The 18,417-nt window shown below is 34.8% G+C and overlaps 1 protein-coding gene across 1 annotated transcript in view; it reads left to right on the top strand.

Annotated features, from left to right (window-relative positions):
- BIRC6 (baculoviral IAP repeat containing 6) overlaps positions 1-18,417 on the top strand; it is a 236,889-nt gene that overhangs the window by 196,889 nt on the left and 21,583 nt on the right. Inside the window, 3 exon segments of the mRNA XM_070046835.1 lie at positions 13,760-13,905; positions 14,561-14,671; positions 17,336-17,553. Coding sequence (XP_069902936.1) covers positions 13,760-13,905; positions 14,561-14,671; positions 17,336-17,553 — 475 coding nt within the window.

Raw genomic sequence — 18,417 nt, 5'->3', positions numbered from 1 at the left:
ACCATCTTTGCAATATATTTGTCCTACCTGTTCTCACTTATTTTTTTAGTAGCCTAAAATTTGAGAAACTCAGTATACATCAAATGATGGCAGAGAATTGGTCATTGGAGGAATAGTTTTTGTCAGCTTTCATTTTTAAGAAGAAATCAACTCCTCAGATTATTCTGACTCTTTTAGCTTTATTGTACTGTCAATATCACTTTAAAAACTAGTGGCTCACTGCCAGGCAGTAAGAATCATGAATTAGAGAAGAGATTAAAGAAGACCCAGTTGATAGCGATATAAAAAGCTGTAGGTTCATACTCTTTTACCAGGGAGGGAAAATGTAAAGGTATATTTTCTTTGATAGTGTGAGACTTTTTTATGTTGTAGAGAAGAAAATAATATTATCTTTGGTCCCATCCTTCATTATGGCAAAAATCTTTCTAACTGGTAACCTAGGTAGCTAACATAATTATACAAAAATAGTGTGGTATCATCAGACTAAAGGTCTGATTTTCTAACTGAGCTAAGTGAATGGAATTTGCAGACCTAGAGTGCCGTTTTTGCTGCTTTTCTTAATGTATATCCTGTTCACATAACATGCAGTATAATTTCTTAAAAATTAAACTTCTGCATGCAATGTATTAATGAACCACTACAAAAATTTAATTGCGGATAGAGGATAACTGAGTTTCAGTTAACAGGAGCTCTTTATTTTTCTACTTGGTTACCTGGAAAAAAAAAATTCTTTAAAATCTTTCACCAAGAAAAAATGACACTTCAAACTTTTAAATTTTGTACCAGCAAAACATGCATGTAGGGAGCTTCCCTGGTGGCGCAGTGGTTGGGAGTCCGCCTGCTAATGCAGGGGACACAGGTTCGTGCCCTGGTCTGGGAAGATCCCACATGCCGCGGAGCAGCTAAGCCCATGCGCCACAACTACTGGGCCTGCGCTCTAGAGCCTATGAGCCACAACTGCTGAAGCCCACACACCTAGAGCCCGTGCTCTGCAACAAGAGAAGCCACCACAATGAGAAGCCTGCGCATTGCAATGAAGAGTAGCCCCCACTCGCCGCAACTAGAGAAAGCCCACGCGCAGCAATGAAGACCCAACGCAGCCAAAAATAAATAAATTAGTTAATTTTTTTTAAATTGAAAAAAAAAAACATGCACATAAAGATCATAATGACTGTTCACAGAGATCATTTCATTTTTTATTTTATCTTTACAGTGACCCTGGGCAGTTAACTATATTTTAAAGCTATTTTACTGACAAACACTAAAGAGAGTTTTGTATTATGGTTTGAATGTGCCTCTTCTTCAAGATTCCTCATGATATCTTTTGTTTTTTTATATATGTGTAGAATACAGCCTCTGTTACAAAAAGAAGCCAGCAAAGACATACATGTTATAACATCCCTACTTTCCTATCAAGGTTTGGCACCTTGAGAATTCACTTTCCACTTCACAGAAAGAGGGGAAAATCTATTTCCAGCCTGTCAAAACTTAAATGTATTTCTTTTCATATTTTCATCAGACTAGAACTCTAATAAAGTGAACAGTATAGTCCAATTTCCTGTAAAGTTTATACCCACAGAAATTGGTCTAAATTTATTTTTAACACTGTTTCAAGATGCAAAGCTTCCCCCTCCCCCCTCCCCTCTACCTGATCCCCAACTGTATTTAAAAACAAAAACAAAACCCAGGATACTCTGAGAAGAGGATGGTCAAGGCAAATTGCATTCTGTTTACATATCACTTTTAGGATGTGTTTTAGTGCTTCATCAGGATTTGGAGTTATGACTTTAAAAATAATGTGTAGGTGTTCCCCAGCTCAGAACATTTTTGCATTATTTTTGTCTCTTTTTCTCTCAGTAAGAAATAAGGCAGGTGGGGGGGATGCCTTGACTGTGGGTGATTCCCTGGGATGTCCTGGCCACATCTGCACCTGGGGGCTCAGGGGAAAAATAGGTAAGGGTAAATAGAGTACATCTATTTAGTATAGGTTTTTCTTTTCTTTTTTTAAAGGAAGAAAGCAAGTACTAGTTTACTAATTATGTTTATGTATATTATTGTATTGCCTTGTTTTCTTCTTATTATTTCTCATTTGTTACTTTTTTTTTTCTTTCTAAAAGCCAGGAATACACAAAAGGCATGCAGTTCTTTCCCTCCAAATGAAAATTTAACATAGCACAATTTTGTCATATTAGATAAAGAAAAGATAGATTCTCTATGTAATTTGCAGGTCTCTGGATGATAATTGTGGTTACATATAATGATTTACATTGATATTATTTCTTCTGTATATGTTATACTTACAATTTTTAGCTTTTTTGGATGAAAGAAATTAAAACGTTTTGCCCAAATCTAAAGAGGAAGTTTACTTTTACTGGTTGGAATAATCCAATTAAGAGTATCCTATCTTGGCCTTCCCTGGTGGCGCAGTGGTTGAGAGTCCGCCTGCTGATGCAGGGGGTGCGGGTTCGTGCCCCGGTCCAGGAGGATCCCACATGCCGCGGAGCGGCTGGGCCCATGAGCCATGGCCGCTGAGCCTGCGCGTCCGGAGCCTGTGCTCAGCGACGGGAGAGGCCACAGCAGTGAGAGGCCCGCGTACCGCAAAAAAAAAAAAAAAAGTATCCTATCTTGAGGACAATGCTTAAACCCAACTAATTTTGATCTCAAAATGCAAAGAATGATAGAGATTATATAGGTTAACTGACTCTCCCCTCCAAGCCTGAAACCTTCTATAAGAGGAACTAGGAAAATATCATGAAGAAGCTGAAAAGGCAGATCATTTACTTTGCTTTTATCTAATTTGTGTTTTAGAAGCTTGCGCTTATATTCAGATAGGTGATATCTGGCCTGGTCACAAGAGCATCACTGATTTGTTCATTTAACGGATGTTTATTGAATGTTCATGAGAGCATAACAAGAAAATTAGGACTTTTTCTAAGGGACTGACAGATTATGGGGGAAAAAATAACTAGGCAGTTTTAATAACACAGTACATGGCATATTGGAAGTTTAAAACATTACTGGAGGATCAACCCAGATTTGGAAGCCCAAAGAATACATAAGAATTGGCTACATAAAGAGGAGCAGGGGCCTGATGTACCAGGCTGTGTGAAGAATGTTGGAGTGAAAGAAAGCATCAAGTATTCAGCGAAATGTATAGAATAAAGAAGTTTGTGTGCCTGGGTGTCCTTCGGGTGAGAAATAGGGGTGGGAAATGAGGCTAGAGAGGAAAGCAGGGGCTTGAAGAACTTCATAGTTACCTACTCTTAAATGTGATGAGCCATTGAAAGGATTTCAGCAGAGATCTAATCAGATCTGCATTATAAAAAGATTGTCTTGCAGTGTATCTGAATGGTTAGGGTGGGAGTTAGAACAAGACTAAATTGCCATGGAAGAGATTTTCATCCTTTCTATCTTGACAGTTGAGCTGTTTGTGTCCTCTCCCATCCTGCCATTCTGGGGACTGAGGATTTGAGTCTATTAGCATTCTTGCTCTAAAATTATGGACTTAAAAGAAAGTTAGTTCCTAGGTAGAAATACTGTCTATGTTTCAGATGTTTGACTTTAAAAAAGAAATAATATAACTCAGGCTTTAAATTACTTATTAACTACATTATTCTGCCTATGTGTTAGTATCAGTGACTGCGGATTTATCCCTGGAGATCTCCTTCAATAAAGTGTAAGTGCTATCGAATAAATGGTTTTCAGAGCATGGTTTCCTTTGTTAACATACCAGAATCTGAAGTCTGTAATCCTATGCAGAAGTTCTCCAGTACTAATCCTACTAGGTTATTTTACTGAAAACAGAAAACAGTCATCTATTGGCTTGACAGAGGCTCAGAATCATTAGCAGAGAATCTAAAATCTTTTATATTAAGGTTTAGGAATGACAGGGTGAGACTACATTCATTTTCATACAATTCTTCTCTTTCCTTAAAGCTGTCATCCAGCCAAAATGGAAAACTTATATGACAGTAAGTAGGCTTTAGATTTAATTTTTCTAAAGCCTTTTGTCTATATTATTTTAGAATTCATCTTAAAAGAGTATCATGTGATAATGGGATTTTTATTAATCGGATCAAAATAAACCAAACCATTTTCATGGTTGAAAACTGAAGGAAATTTTTCTTGGTAGAAATTCTTTGTCAGAGTGAAGAGCCTCAGCATTTATGAGGAGGAACTTTCAAACCTTATACCACCCATGCTTTTGCTAGAATCTTTCTTTAGATCAGATTTTCTTTTTTAACCAAACATTTTATTTAAAGAGGAAACTTCACATTACTAACATATCAGACGGACCAGTATCATTTGCCATAAATAGAAGATAAGTCTAAAAGTGAATAAACTAAATTTAAAAAATTAGTGTCTGGGACTTCCCTGGTGGTCCAGTGGTAAAGAATCCACCTTACAAGGCAGGGGACGCGGGTTTGATCCCTGGTCAGAGAACTAACATCCCACATGCTGCAGGGCAACTGGGCCTGTGCGCCACAACTACTGAGCTCGTGCACCTCAACTAGAGAGCCCACGTGCTGCAAACTACAGAGCCCAAGCACTCTGGAACCCATGCGCCACAACTACAGAGCCCATGCGTCCTGGAGCCTTTGCGCCACAACTAGAGAGAAGCCCACACGCCACAACTAGAGAGAAGCCCACACACCACAACGAGGAGCCCAAGTGCCGCCATGAAAGATCCTGCGTGCCTCAACAAAGATCTCATGTGCTGCAACTGAGACCTGATGCAGCCAAAAATAAATAAATAATAAATAAATATTAAAAAAAAAAAAAAGTTAGTGTCTGACTCCAGACCCGTTTTGTGTTTTAATAAGGAAGATTTAACAATGCTAAGAAATTACCAAAGGCTTACTGAGACCTTTCTTTTCATTGGAAAGAGACTAGTTTTCTCACTCTTCAATTCAGTTAACTAATACCATGTCTAATTATCACTTAATGTTTTCTCACGCTTTGGCAAACTTTATTAATAGGATATATCAAGTCCTCTAAAAGTAATGGCATTTTGCAAATATAAACTAACAAAATTAAAAAGGAGAAGAAATGGGATGATGTATGTCCATTGACTGTCTTACTCTCCTTCCCCCTTTTATCTGTGCTTAATTGGGAGAAACGAAAGTTAGCAGAAGCCAGACTAGCCTTGCTTTTGTTTTAATGTGGCTACAATTTAGAGTGGTATTTTGATTCTCATCCTCACTCTCCTATGGATGAGGATTAGTTTGGTGACAGATAATTACAGTATTCTGATGGGATTGGTATTAGTGTAAACCAGAGCACTATTCAAGGAATAAATGTATATACTTCTAGTTTATTATGTTCATCTTTCCTGGCAAGACTAACCTGTTGACATGGCAAGGTGGCACCTAGGAGTGATTTATTGTGATTTAGTCTGTCTTTAAAAAGTTGTTAAATATTTACTGTACAAATTGCATTAAGAACTTCCTAAAGATGATGATATTTTAATATTCTTTTACTCATGATTCTATATTTTACTGTCTACCACCTCTCCTAATAAGTCCTCTCAAGATTCACAATTTGCAATAACTGCTTAGAGTTAATTTGAGTCTAATGGTTAACATAAATAAACTGATGAATATTGCTGTTGACTGATTATTAGTAAACATTTATATTAAGATAAGTCAGGGAAACATTCCTAACTAAAGACTAGGCAAAAGTGTATTGCTTCAAAATAGAGAATTTTTACATTCAGCACTTTCCAACTTTTGTCTGAAACAGATAACATTTAGATAATTAATTATGAGGACTTTTTCAGAAATTAATTTTTTTCTAAGTATATAATAGCATGTTTTGTACACTGGTTTTATACCATTTTGAAAACATACCTTAAATGTACCTATAATGTTAAATGTAATTTTCTACTTAGGCCATTTTCTAACATCATCTATCACTTAAAATTTAAACAAAATTGGGACATTTCATGATGCTATCATATGGAAATTTTGTATTTTTTTCTTGCGTAGTTTTTGAAAACTTTATTACCATAAATGTTCCGTTTTTCAGGTGCCCTCAGTATAGCAATATTGACACTTTTCTTTCTTACCGAATGCAGAAAAAAAAGTTTTTCATTTATTTTATCCAAAAAGCCTTACTTTCTGTTTTTTTTTTAGTTTTATAATTTGATGATTTTTGTGTTTAATACTTTTAATTTTTATATCTACAAGCAGTGGAAGAAATAGTTCCCTAGGGGCCAAAAGAGAGAGGCTGGGGCAGGGGGCGAGGGGGAGCGCATGTGAGAATGACACCCTGATACAAAAGTAGGAGGTAAAGGATGTATAAAGGTGTAAGCAGTGTTTGTTAGACACATGCCAAAGACAGCCTGTGATTAGATGTTTACTGCACATAAGTCCAAGGTCACTACCACTTAATTTTATGCCAGTTATGAGAGATCAAAATCTGGTAAAAATGGGGCTTCCCTGGTGGCGCAGTGGTTGAGAGTCCGCCTGCCAATGCATGGGACACGGGTTCGTGCCCCTGTCTGGGAAGATCCCACATGCCGCAGAGCGACTAGGCCCGTGAGCCATGGCCGCTGAGCCTGCGGGTCCGGAGCCTGTGCTCTGCAACGGGAGAGGCCACAACAGTGAGAGGCCCGCCTACTGCAAAAAAAAAAAATCTGGTAAAAATGAATTTTTCTAACTGTCAGATTAATGACTTAGGCAGATAAAAGACAAAAGTATTTTCTGAATTCCTTTTGTTCTGTCAGTTTGAAATAATTTTGATTAGTATAATATTTATGTTCCAGCCTCTATGTTTTTATTGATTTCCCTTCTTGTTTCTGAAGAATAAGCCAAACTGCTTTAAATGTGGGAAAAGTTATAATAAATATATAGTAGCATATAGCTGTGTAAAAAATACAAGGAATAATATTATAACCTAACTTTTGTGTAGGATATAGAGTTTCAGAAGTTCTTAGATGTGTATTACTAGTTTTTTTTGCTCTGTGTGGTAGACAAGAAAATATTCTTGTTCTACAAAGAATGAAACTATTACTTAGAATTTAACATTTAAAAACTTACTAATAGGTAATAAATCTGGGATTTAGCTCCCCACTTTCCTGATGCCTGTAGTGTTCATTATCAAAAACAACATTTATGAAGAAAGAGGGACTTCCCTGGTGGTTCAGTGGGTAGGACTCCATGCTCCCAAGGCCGGGAGCCTGGGTTCAATCCCTGGTCAGGGAGCTAAATCCCACATGCAGCGACTAAAGATCCTGCATGCCGCGGCTAAGACCCAGCACAGCCAAATAAATAATTAAAAAAAAAAAAAAAAAGACAAGTTGATTGACCCGTAGTCCAGATACTTCTATTTTTATACCCCATTGCTACCTTTTACCAAAATTGTTCATTGATCACTAAGGTGACATGTAATGGCTAGACTTCAGCTTTAGCTGATTCCTGAAAAACACTTAGATCAAGTACCAAAGTACAGCTTATTCTATTATTTAAGTGATTAACAAACATAAACTCATTAAAAATTATAAATTGACTTAATACTTCTACCTCAGTAGTATAACATGTAAAATGATTATTTATTCCTTGTCAGATTACATTAGATGCGCTTTATGTTTCAAGATGGTTTCCACTATCTTACTTCTGACAAAATCTCAAGCAATCTTAATTGCTGAATTTGAAGTCTCTTGCTAAGTAAGATTTAGTTTGTAAATCTTTCTGGGCACTTCACGATAAGTAACCTGTCCCATAATATCTACAGGGTTTTAGAACTATAAGGAATGCTCTTAAGAGTTCAGATAGTTCATATCCCCCTTTTTATAAATGATGAAAACAAGGTCCATAAATACTGTGATTTGTTCCAAGGTCTCGTGCTTAGTGGCAGAGAGCTATGATAAGACCTCAAATTTCCTAATGTCCCAATCAAGTATATTTATTTACTAAATTGAACTTAACTTCCAAAGAACAATTGGATTTATGCGTCAGTGAATAATTAGAAATCGAAGTGTGAACTTATTTCTGATTTGGCTTTGGAAAGTTAGGATACATAAATATTTTTAATGTTGACAAGTAACATTTTTTAATTGAAAATTTTGCTTTTGATAATTAAAAAAGTACATATAAGAATGCAGATTCTACAGAATTTTTCTTATATTTTCTTTTGCTTATCTTTTTTCACTCCCCTGAAGAATTTTTTTTAACACTATGATAAGATGTTAAAAGGCAGCATATTTCGTTAGATATGCATAGCCATTCGAGTTGTGCCTAAGTAATAATTACTAGATCACTAAGGTAACCTAAGTAAGGTAAACTGTGTTCCGTGGTCTGTAGAACATGAGCTGGTAGCAACTTCATGTAATTATCACTTAAATGAGGATTAAGTCAGCTTTACCCATTTGATTTTTTTTTTTTGCTCAAAAGAATCAATAAAAACATTTCCTCTGAAAATTTCTTAGTTATTGATGTATGTATTTTTCCTTTACTGTCTTTTCAAGCTGATTTGGTGTCTACTTGCATAGACTAGGGTGGTGTGTTGGAGATATAATTATTTTCTCTATGTTGCTGGAGAAGCCTCTTCCCACCCCGCTAAACACCCTCTTGTTTTCCATCTCCTGAATTTTGTTACTATCTTAGTATGTCCTATATTTGTAATATCTTTAACTCCCTTGTCAAGAAGAAATTAAAGAGTTTATTAGCAAAACTCGATATTTAAATAACAAATAGAAAAAACAACTCCTGCCTGTTTATGACCAGTTGTCGATGAACATTTTATTTTAGATTCTTAAAAAAGAAAGAACTTGAAAGCAACTCTGTCACCTCCATTAATAAAGGGATTTGTGGCATCAGGTAGCATAATACTTTAAACCTTTATATATGTATTGTTTCCACTTGAAATATAATTATCTAGCGTGAAAATTCATTTTGTTGCCCACAAAATAATCACAGTGTGAAAATGTGAGCCCTTCAGATTTTAAGTACCATTCTTGGTGAAATTCATCTGCTGGCCATTTCAACCTGTGTTATCTCAAAATGAAGTCACAGTACAGCCATAGTAGTTTGGTTTCACTTTTGAGTAAGTGTGGCACTTCGTAGCCTCCTTGGAGTTGGAGCAAAGGCAGATATTTTGTCCTTGATCTTTTGTGCAGACTTTTTCTGCTCGACTCCAGTAGACAAATAATCATATTTTGTATGTTTAGTATTTGATAGCTTCACCAGAAGTTTGAAAAAGGCACTTGCCGCCAATCACATAATCTTAATTGCTAATAAGGACGTGACACAAATGACTCTGTTGAGTGTAAGGTGTTCTCAACATTGAACTTCTCTTTAATAGCATTATTAAAGTAAGCATCCTTGATTGCCCTTTCCCTTAGCTATCCCAAAGTGTCTTCCGGTGCAAAGTTCATCAGTTTTTAAAATAACTGAATTGTCTTGTAGAAATACCCAATTCATTTTTATCCAACTAAGCAATAAGATTAGTTGATTTACTTCTTAAACGGCATATTTTCTATCAAACTCTCTTGTTTTAACTCCTTTAAGTTAGTTCCTTTAGGGCTTCAGTTGAGAAAGAATTTCAGTTCCAGTCCTCCTACATTTGTTTTCATTGGAAAAACATTTCCTATCTTTTCTTTTTCCTCTGTTTCTCAAACCTACAAAGTGAAAAAGGCCTGATTTCTTAGACAAGAAGAATTTGTTGCAACCATATATATATACTTTTTAAGTTTCTTTTTGTGATGACCTTGAACAAGTTCAGTGGTTTGTCAACCTTTTTTACTTGGTGGTGGAGACAGCAGTGCCAACATTTATTTTAATATCTCTTAGCCCCAGTTGGATTGTCCCCTGGTGAAGCATATTACTTGTGGCAACTCCATTCCACAGCAGCACACAGTACCGTATTTGTCCTGTGACGTTTAATCTGACTGGAAAACTATTATATTTTTATCTAATCTAAAAATCAAGGTTTTATTTTCAAAGGCTTCTCTTACCTCTGTTTTGAATATTCCCTTCTCTCCTATTGCTCATTTATGCTTCATTTAAGACAAAGAAGATTTTATTTTCTACTTTCATTTAAATCATATTGAAAACTAAAACCAGTACTTACATTTGGAAAGAATTTAAGTAAAAACAAAAGGGAATCTAAAGTTTAAAACTAAGCTTTAAAATAAGCATGGAAAACATTCATCTTACAAAGGTCTTATCCCATTTAGTGGTGCATTTCAAAAATTATTTTCGTGTTTTCTATAGACATTAGAAGCAAATAATTCTCCACAGTAATATTTTTAAAAATCTTTCTGCTTACTTTTACTTTTAGTTTTTTTTAAACTATAATTCCTGGCAAAGAGCTTTAGAACTGTGGATATGGTGCATTGTTTTATAGGTAAATATAGAAGTTTCATTCTCTTGTAGTTTTAGAATCTTCCTCTAAGACACTAATTCTTAATACTTCTGAATCTGGACATTTCAGCACGTGGTGTCCTGATTACTTCTTCAATGTGGTTCTGCTTTTTAAATGTTTATTTCAACAGTTTGATAGTTTTGACTTTAGAATTAGGAGTGCAGGGGATTGAAGTGGTCTTTCCTAATGTCCAACCAAGAAGATAGTTGTATTAAGCTGTTTTTAGTTTATAGATTATAAGAGAACATAATTCTGATATCTTGTAGTCATACAAATATCCAACTTAATGTGGGTGGTAGAATTAGAAGAAGCAGTTCAATACAACTGAATGTTAAGTTATGGGTTTCTTTTTTCTTTTTGTTTTCACAAGAAAGATTTGCCCATTCTGCTCACATCCTAGTTTAGATTATATGTCACAGAGCCAAAATTTGCTTAATTTATTAGCTGTGTCGTTGGAATTCACAGCATAGTGGAAAATGTTTGCAGATAATTCTGTGCAATAGTAGAAACTTCAGTTGATTCCTCGTATTTCTTCAGGGCAGTGATCACAACCAGATTCAACGTATGCACAAAGCAGCGGATACCATGGTAGCGGCCGTCGCTGATTGCTTTTACCATGTTGGATCCATTGTCAGTCTCAAAGACCTACTTCCAGCTAGGTGCCTTGAACTCAAATAGCTTTTCACACAGACTTCAGGATGTGAGCTAAGGTATGGCCTTTTTTCATGAGCTGGGCCTACATATGGGTTGACAGTAACCTGCAGCTTTTATAGAAAAGAGACTGCTGTCTGTAGTTTAATGTCAGACAATGACTAGTTGTAGTCATCATCAGGCAGGTAGTGTGTGTTCTTCATATATTTGAAGTACTTTTACCTTTTGAAGATTATTCCTTTTTCTGCTGTATGTTTTTTCAAAAAGACTATCCACATAAAAAATTCTCGTTAGAACCTGCTGTAAAGGTCTAATTATGTCTGCTTTATGATTCAGCCATTATCTTCAAGATGTATGTGATTATTTCTTTTACGCATTTGGTGTAAAAAATGCTGTTTTTAAAATTTCTGTGGATCTTTTTGCAAAATTCTTAAACATTTTTAAAATTTTGTAGTCAAAAATAACAAAAATTTTTATCCTAACTATTTGCAGTATTTTAATAATAGAGATTTCTCCTACTGATCATCTTTTAAAAACTGGAGTTAGGAAATTGGTATTCATGAATAGGGCTTGAAATTTAGAATCAGTAGTTTTCTGAGGGTAACTTGCTCTAAATTGCATTGAGGCAGTTTACTCTCCATGCCAGAGGTTCTTGTTTCTTCAAGGAGAAAATACCCTAATTCTGGAAAAATGAGCTTCACTCCTGTAATCTTCCTTCTCTGCTTGGCAAGATATGTTTCTTTAAGTGACATCTTTATTGAGAATATAATGGATCAACTGACTAATCATAGATTTAGGAAACCATCTTTATTTTATTATGGCTATAACCATAACTCTTCTGTTTTCTCAAACTACTTACTGTTGTTTTCCTATTGTTCAGTGGCCCTTCTAATTAAGAATTTTTTTAAGCCCCAGGAAGAGAATCATTTGCAACTGGGGAGAGAGAGAGTCTTTATAAATTCAGAGGGGGTACTATCAATCAACTTAAGTGTTTTTTCTTGACTCTCAGTGTTTCACAAAGTTTGTGAACAGCCATTGGTAAATGCAGAATTTGAGAATCTGTTTGATCTTGTCTACCAGAATCATATCTTTATTTAAAAAATTGTCAGACTCACTATTAAACTGTAGTCTCAGCTTAACTTCATAGCTATAAAAGATGCAGTATGTTATTTGATTCTAGCAGTAAAATGTCTATTTCAGTCTTAAAACATTCATTCACTATATTCTCCTTACTTACATATGCAAACATATATGTTCGTATACATGTTCACACACAGAGGTTGATGCCTAATATGATACACAGCAAAACATCTACCAAGCGGTTCCTGAGTAGCAAATGAGAGTTGGCCATGTGTTCTCTGTGACTCCTACATATACATCAGGGAAGATAAGAAGAGAGGGTAGGAGAAAAAGCAGTAACCCAGTGACACATTACGGTTCTTAAGTTAAATCCTCTTGCCAGGTGAGGTGGTGTATGAGGTGGTATAAAAATATCTGTGGATGCTAGATTTTCACACAGTGTGGGAGCCAATTCAAGACTCATGCATAACACTAAATCCGGTTACCCTTGTTATCCATCTGAGTGGCTCTTCTTAATTTACCTCTTATTATCTACCTAAAGTTAAGCACTGAATTGCTTCTGAGCAGATTTTTGTCTTTGTGATAAAGAACAGTTTATTTGGACATAGATTGCATGATATTATTTTGTTAAAGACTCTTCTATCTTCTATCAGTCTTTTTATAGTTCTCTAAGGCTCCATGCCCACTTTGTGAAATGTTGTTTTAATATAATAGCCATGTCCTTTTGTTAGTAGCTGTACAAACTAGAAAAATGAATGATGCATAGTTTAGATCATACCTTAGCATAAACATTTTAAACGCTTTTATTTATATGTGATTTCAGTTTGTTTTAAATTATCTATTTAATGAATTAACAAAGATGTAGATTTTTAGTATCTAAGAAGTAGTGTAATGATGATGTGAGTAAAACATGCTGAGAGTTGAAATAGAAAAAAGGAAATTGATACTTAGTTGCTGTTTTTAGTGAACCTTGTTAATAAAATGCTACTGCATTCACCTAGAAAATTTAATTTGAGTCTATATTAGACCCTGAATAGGGAATACAGAAGAATATCTTTAAAATGATTATGCCCTAAAACTTAACGTTTAAATAAAGATTCAGTGTATAGAAGCACATTATATTAAGTTACCTAGTAGTGAACCTGCACTTTATTCTGGAATTTTTCTTTTTTTCCCCCCCTTGGAAATTAATATACTCTAAGTGAAATACAAATAGTATTAAACTGAAAAACCACCTATGGATCTTTGATTCCCAAGTCTTAGAAGGCAGAGGATCTTTTACTTTTAGATACAGAAGTGATTTCTCTACTTCTAGGTACATAGTTACTGTAAGTATGTTTTTAAAGGTGTGGATCGAAGGACATACCAGGTATTGGGGTCTTTTTACAGTATGACATTTCTACAGTGTTTTTAACTCTTGTCTGTTTTTGCATATGAAGAGACAACCTACCGGAAACTTTGGTTATTATGCTAGGCATCATCCTATGGCTTCAAAATGAATCTAATTTAAACTACTCCTGGTATATATCATGTGTATGTCAAATGAAATGCAGACTATCGTGTTGATTTTTAAACTGTTACTGATTTATGGAAGTATTTATTTTTCAAAACTAAAATCTTAATTTTCCTTGCATTTCTTTCCATATTAAAAAAAAATTTTCAGATCTAAAAGGGAAAATGTTAAAACAGGAGTAAAACCAGATGCATCTGATCAAGAGCCAGAAGGACTTACTCTTTTGGTGCCAGACATTCAGAGGACTGCTGAGATTGTTTATGCAGCCACTACCAGTTTGCGGCAAGCAAATCAAGGTACAGCACTATTCTCTTTATGCTCCTTTTCTTTTGATACAAAGATGTTTCATTTACTACTGAAAACCGCCTTCTCTTCCCTCTATGTTAATGGTTTTCTAGCAAGTTATTTACTTAAAGATTCTGTTCTATGTCAGGTTTTCAAGCTAATTATGTATAGTCTCTAATTTTAAAATATTTATCTCTATTGTGTATGATTTCTAAGACTGTTGGTAGGCTGACAGCATGCATTATAAATTTCTTTTCCCACTGAAAGTTATGAAATTGAAAAATGCAATTGTATTAGAAAATAGTACATTAATAGTGTGTAAGAATTCAGTTAAAATTGGCATTTTCACATATTAGCAATGGAAGAAATAAATGATTCTTCATCATCTATTGCTTTATTTCTGCTGTTTTTGCCTGAATAGATGAAATCTAATTAGCATTTTAAGAATTTAAGCTTTAAAATTGATAAGATTTTTAGCCCTATTAGTTATTTTTATGAAATAGAAAGAAATCTTTTAATTTTAAAATGGTACAATAGGAACATAATTATGAAGAGTTTGGTAATTTTTCAGAATTCAAATTCTGAACTCTAGAAGTTAATAGTTTTTTTGTTTTACTCTTCGAAAATGTATACTTATGTTATTTATCTTGAAATATTAAATAACAGAAAAAAAACTAGGTGAATATTCAAAGAAGGTGTCTGTGAAACCCAAACCTTTATCAGTATTGAAATCACTTGAAGAAAAATATGTGGCTGTCATGAAGAAATTACAGTTTGGTAAGTTGAAATTGTACTCTTTATTTCTTCAGCTCTCATTTTACATTTTTTAATAGTGCTATTGAAATGTGTTTTAGTAAAATTAAAGAATTTCAAACTTGCTTTTACCATGAATTATTCATATACTCTATATATGTGTGTATGTATGTTTATATATACACACATGCAAAAATTTTTATCATCTTTCTATCTCTGAATTTATATCTGTGTTTATAGTTATGTTTGGAAATCATGATTCAGTAGAAACCAGGAAAAAAACAAAGCCAAATGTCTAACAAACAGGCAGAAAGTGGTTTTCTTTCTTTACCCCTCCATGTCTGCATATCCTTGCCTGAAGGAAGCCAAGACCTGGGACTTTGAACCAAGTCTGTTACTCTTACCATTTTAGAATTCCAAGGGATATACCTTTGGAAAATGTAGCCTTTCCCATTCCAAAACTCTTGACAAGTAAGGACTGATGAAAAGATCATATAAGCACCCTTCATAAGGTGCTGGTTTATGAATAAACACTAGAATTCCAAATTTTGATGACCATTATTAACTATTATTGTATGTCCCTCTTTTTCATTCTTGAGAACCAGCCCAAAGGACATTGACTATATTAAAAAGAACACCAAAGTAGGAGTCCAAAAAAAATGTAGATTTATGTCATAACTGTCAGAGTCATAGGCCAGAGCCTTTGATTAATGTTAGTCAGCCAGGAGGCTTCTCTCATATCACTTAAAATCACAAACTCTGCCAGTTGGACGTGACTTTAAATGTAATTGAGTTTTGCTATCCATTGACTTTTAGAATAATTTAGAAAAAATAACGGGTTTTCTGTTGTGTTGTTTTTTAGTAAACTGCGTTTTCTAACTTATGTATCAAATATTTTCTCATATCACGATTCTTATACAACTTGATATTTATTGACTGCCTAATATTTTTTATAAGCCTAATTATTTTTTTAAAGTACTTTATATATTTTTTAAAAAATTTTTTTGGCTGCGCTGGGTCTTTGTTGCTCCATGTGGGCTGTCTCTAGTTGTGGTGAGCAGGGGCTAGAACGTGGGCTCAGTAATTGTGGTGCACAGGCTTAGTTGCCCCTCGGCATGTGGGATCTTCCCAGACCAGGGCTTGAACCCGTGTGCCCTGCATTGGCAGGTGGATTTTTAATGACTGGACCACCAGGGAAGTCCTTGACTGCCTAATATTCTCATACAAAGTACTGTCATTTGTTTAACCAATAACTAGACCTTTAGGTTGTTTCCAGTTTTTTAGTAACGTCTGCAACATCTCAGTGGGCATTATTGCGTATAAATATTTGTACACCTCCAGGATTATTTCCATAGGACAAATTAATAGAAGAGGAATTGCTGAATCAAGCAGTATGTAGGTTTTTAGCAACTAGCCATTATCTTTGATTGTATATTTTAATAAAATTTTGGTATTAGAAGACCCTGTTTTCTTATAGATATATGATATAAAAATTTCCTCCAGGCGTGGGGATAAGCTCATGTATGTATCTGGTGGATTGCTGTTTATAAAACTCAAAGGAAATTTATCCCTGTATTATGTGAAAGGTAGCAGAGTTGAGCAGATGAAATAACTCTGGTTTACAACTTTACTGATAGAAACTGCTCAGAAGTCTTGTTGAGACATAGTACATTTGTAGTGCACAGACCCATGACACTGTTTATAGGTCTTCCCCTTTTTTCTGGATTATAAACTTCTTGAGGCAGATATATTTTCCTGTTTATTATTTAACTGAAAGAGCCTAGCCTAGGACCTAGCACTTAGTAAGTTCTTGGTAAAATTTACTGCATTAATGATAATTATAATGTAGTCTTCATGTTTTTCTGTATATTTAGAATTGTATGAACACAAGATCAGAAGTTACCATTGTTTCTTTGTATTTGCCCTTGTATCAGTAGGTGGTTTTAATTTAGTTTTATAAGATATTTAAATATCTTTGTTTTCATCCATTGGTGGGGTAGGGTTAATCTGAATTAGAGATGTAGTTCAAATCCACTTTTTTTTCTTTCTATTTTGTATGGACATATAGCTTATAAGTAAATCATAACTTTAAGTCCTTCCAAATCTGCCTGAATAAATGGTTAAGAATTAACCCATTACTTTTATTCTGTCAAAGTACTTCAGAGATTTCCCTAATAATCCTCTTTTATCCTATTAACTTAAATTTCAAAGGTAATACAGAAATAAACTTCAGCCTGTCATTTCTGTTTTCTGATTCCAAATGCAAATATATAAAGACTTATTCTCTTTTTAAAAATGAAATATAATGAAATACCTTTTGGCATTTCATGTTCTGAAATATTTTGGCAAAAAACATTATATACCATTCATTTTATCTACTACTTTGCATTGTGATTTAAATGCTTGATGTTATATAATCTACCTGCATGTCCAAATTGTAAATTTAAGTTGATTTCTTCCTTTGCTTCCATGACATATTCCATCGCTTTAGCAGCATTAACACACATATGTAGGTATTACGTAAACATTTATAGTTTGCTCTTCTTCCACATTGCAGACCTCTCCATTTTGTGGGGGAAGAAGGATTAGTGATTTGTTTATTTGTAATTTTTTGTTATTATGACAGCTATCCTCCATTCTGGTTCTTTTTTTTTTTTTCAGTGTTTTTTTTTTTTTCTTTTCTTTTAGATACGTTTGAGATGGTTTCTGAAGATGAAGATGGGAAATTGGGTTTTAAAGTAACCTACCACTACATGTCTCAGGTGAAAAATGCAAATGATGCTAACAGTGCTGCCAGAGCCCGCCGCCTTGCACAGGAAGCTGTGACGCTGTCAACCTCACTGCCTCTTTCATCGTCCTCTAGTGTTTTTGTGCGCTGTGATGAGGAGCGACTTGACATCATGAAGGTAGAAAAAACAACTTTTTTTCCTATTTCCCTGGCTAATCCAGTTATTCAACTATTCATATAAAGCACTAGAAATAACATGAATTTAAATAAATTTAATAAAAATTCTGTTAACCATTTTGGACATCAGTGAAGGGAGTCCTTTTTTTTTTTTTTTTTTTTTTTGCGGTATGCGGGCTTCTCACTGTTGTGGCCTCTCCTGTTGCGGAGCACAGGCTCCAGACGCGCAGGCTCAGTGGCCATGGCTCACGGGCCCAGCTGCTCTGCGGCATGTGGGATCTTCCTGGACCGGGGCACGAACCCGTGTCCCCTGCATCGGCAGGCGGACTCTCAACCACGGCGCCACCAGGGAAGCCCAAGGGAGTCCTTTTCTAATGTTAGTTCAGAGTATGTGGATGAGAGTACTATTCAAAATAAAGATTTAGAAGAAAATACCAAGATACCTTCCCTGAACAAAGGCTGTGTGCAGCCTGTCATAGTTTTAGAACATACTATGAAAGGATTTAATGCTGGTCAGTTGAAAAAAAAGTTACAGGACTTCTTCCTTGTAATCCAGAATACTTCTCTCATGTTTTATACTATCAGTCTTCAAAATTTTTTCTCTCTTTTTCTTTTCTAGGAAATTTATGTATTTACAGACTCATATGATTTAAGTAATGGTAGTACAATAATAAATAAAACCAGCAGCTTTATGTTTTAACACTGTGGTGATCTGCCCTTAAATTCCAAGAGACGCTGCAGCTAGTAATTTTTAAAGATTTGATAGCTGGGGTGGGAGGAACCTTTCTTTGCTTGATTTAATTCATGGATTAAATATTGCGTCTTCTTTAGATACACAGCTAAAACTATTGACCCATTGATTTGA

This window comes from Globicephala melas, chromosome 12, assembly GCF_963455315.2.
Source record: "Globicephala melas chromosome 12, mGloMel1.2, whole genome shotgun sequence".
NCBI lineage: Eukaryota > Metazoa > Chordata > Mammalia > Artiodactyla > Delphinidae > Globicephala > Globicephala melas.
Note: the sequence above shows the minus strand (reverse complement) of the source record. Positions and strands in the feature narration are given on the sequence as shown.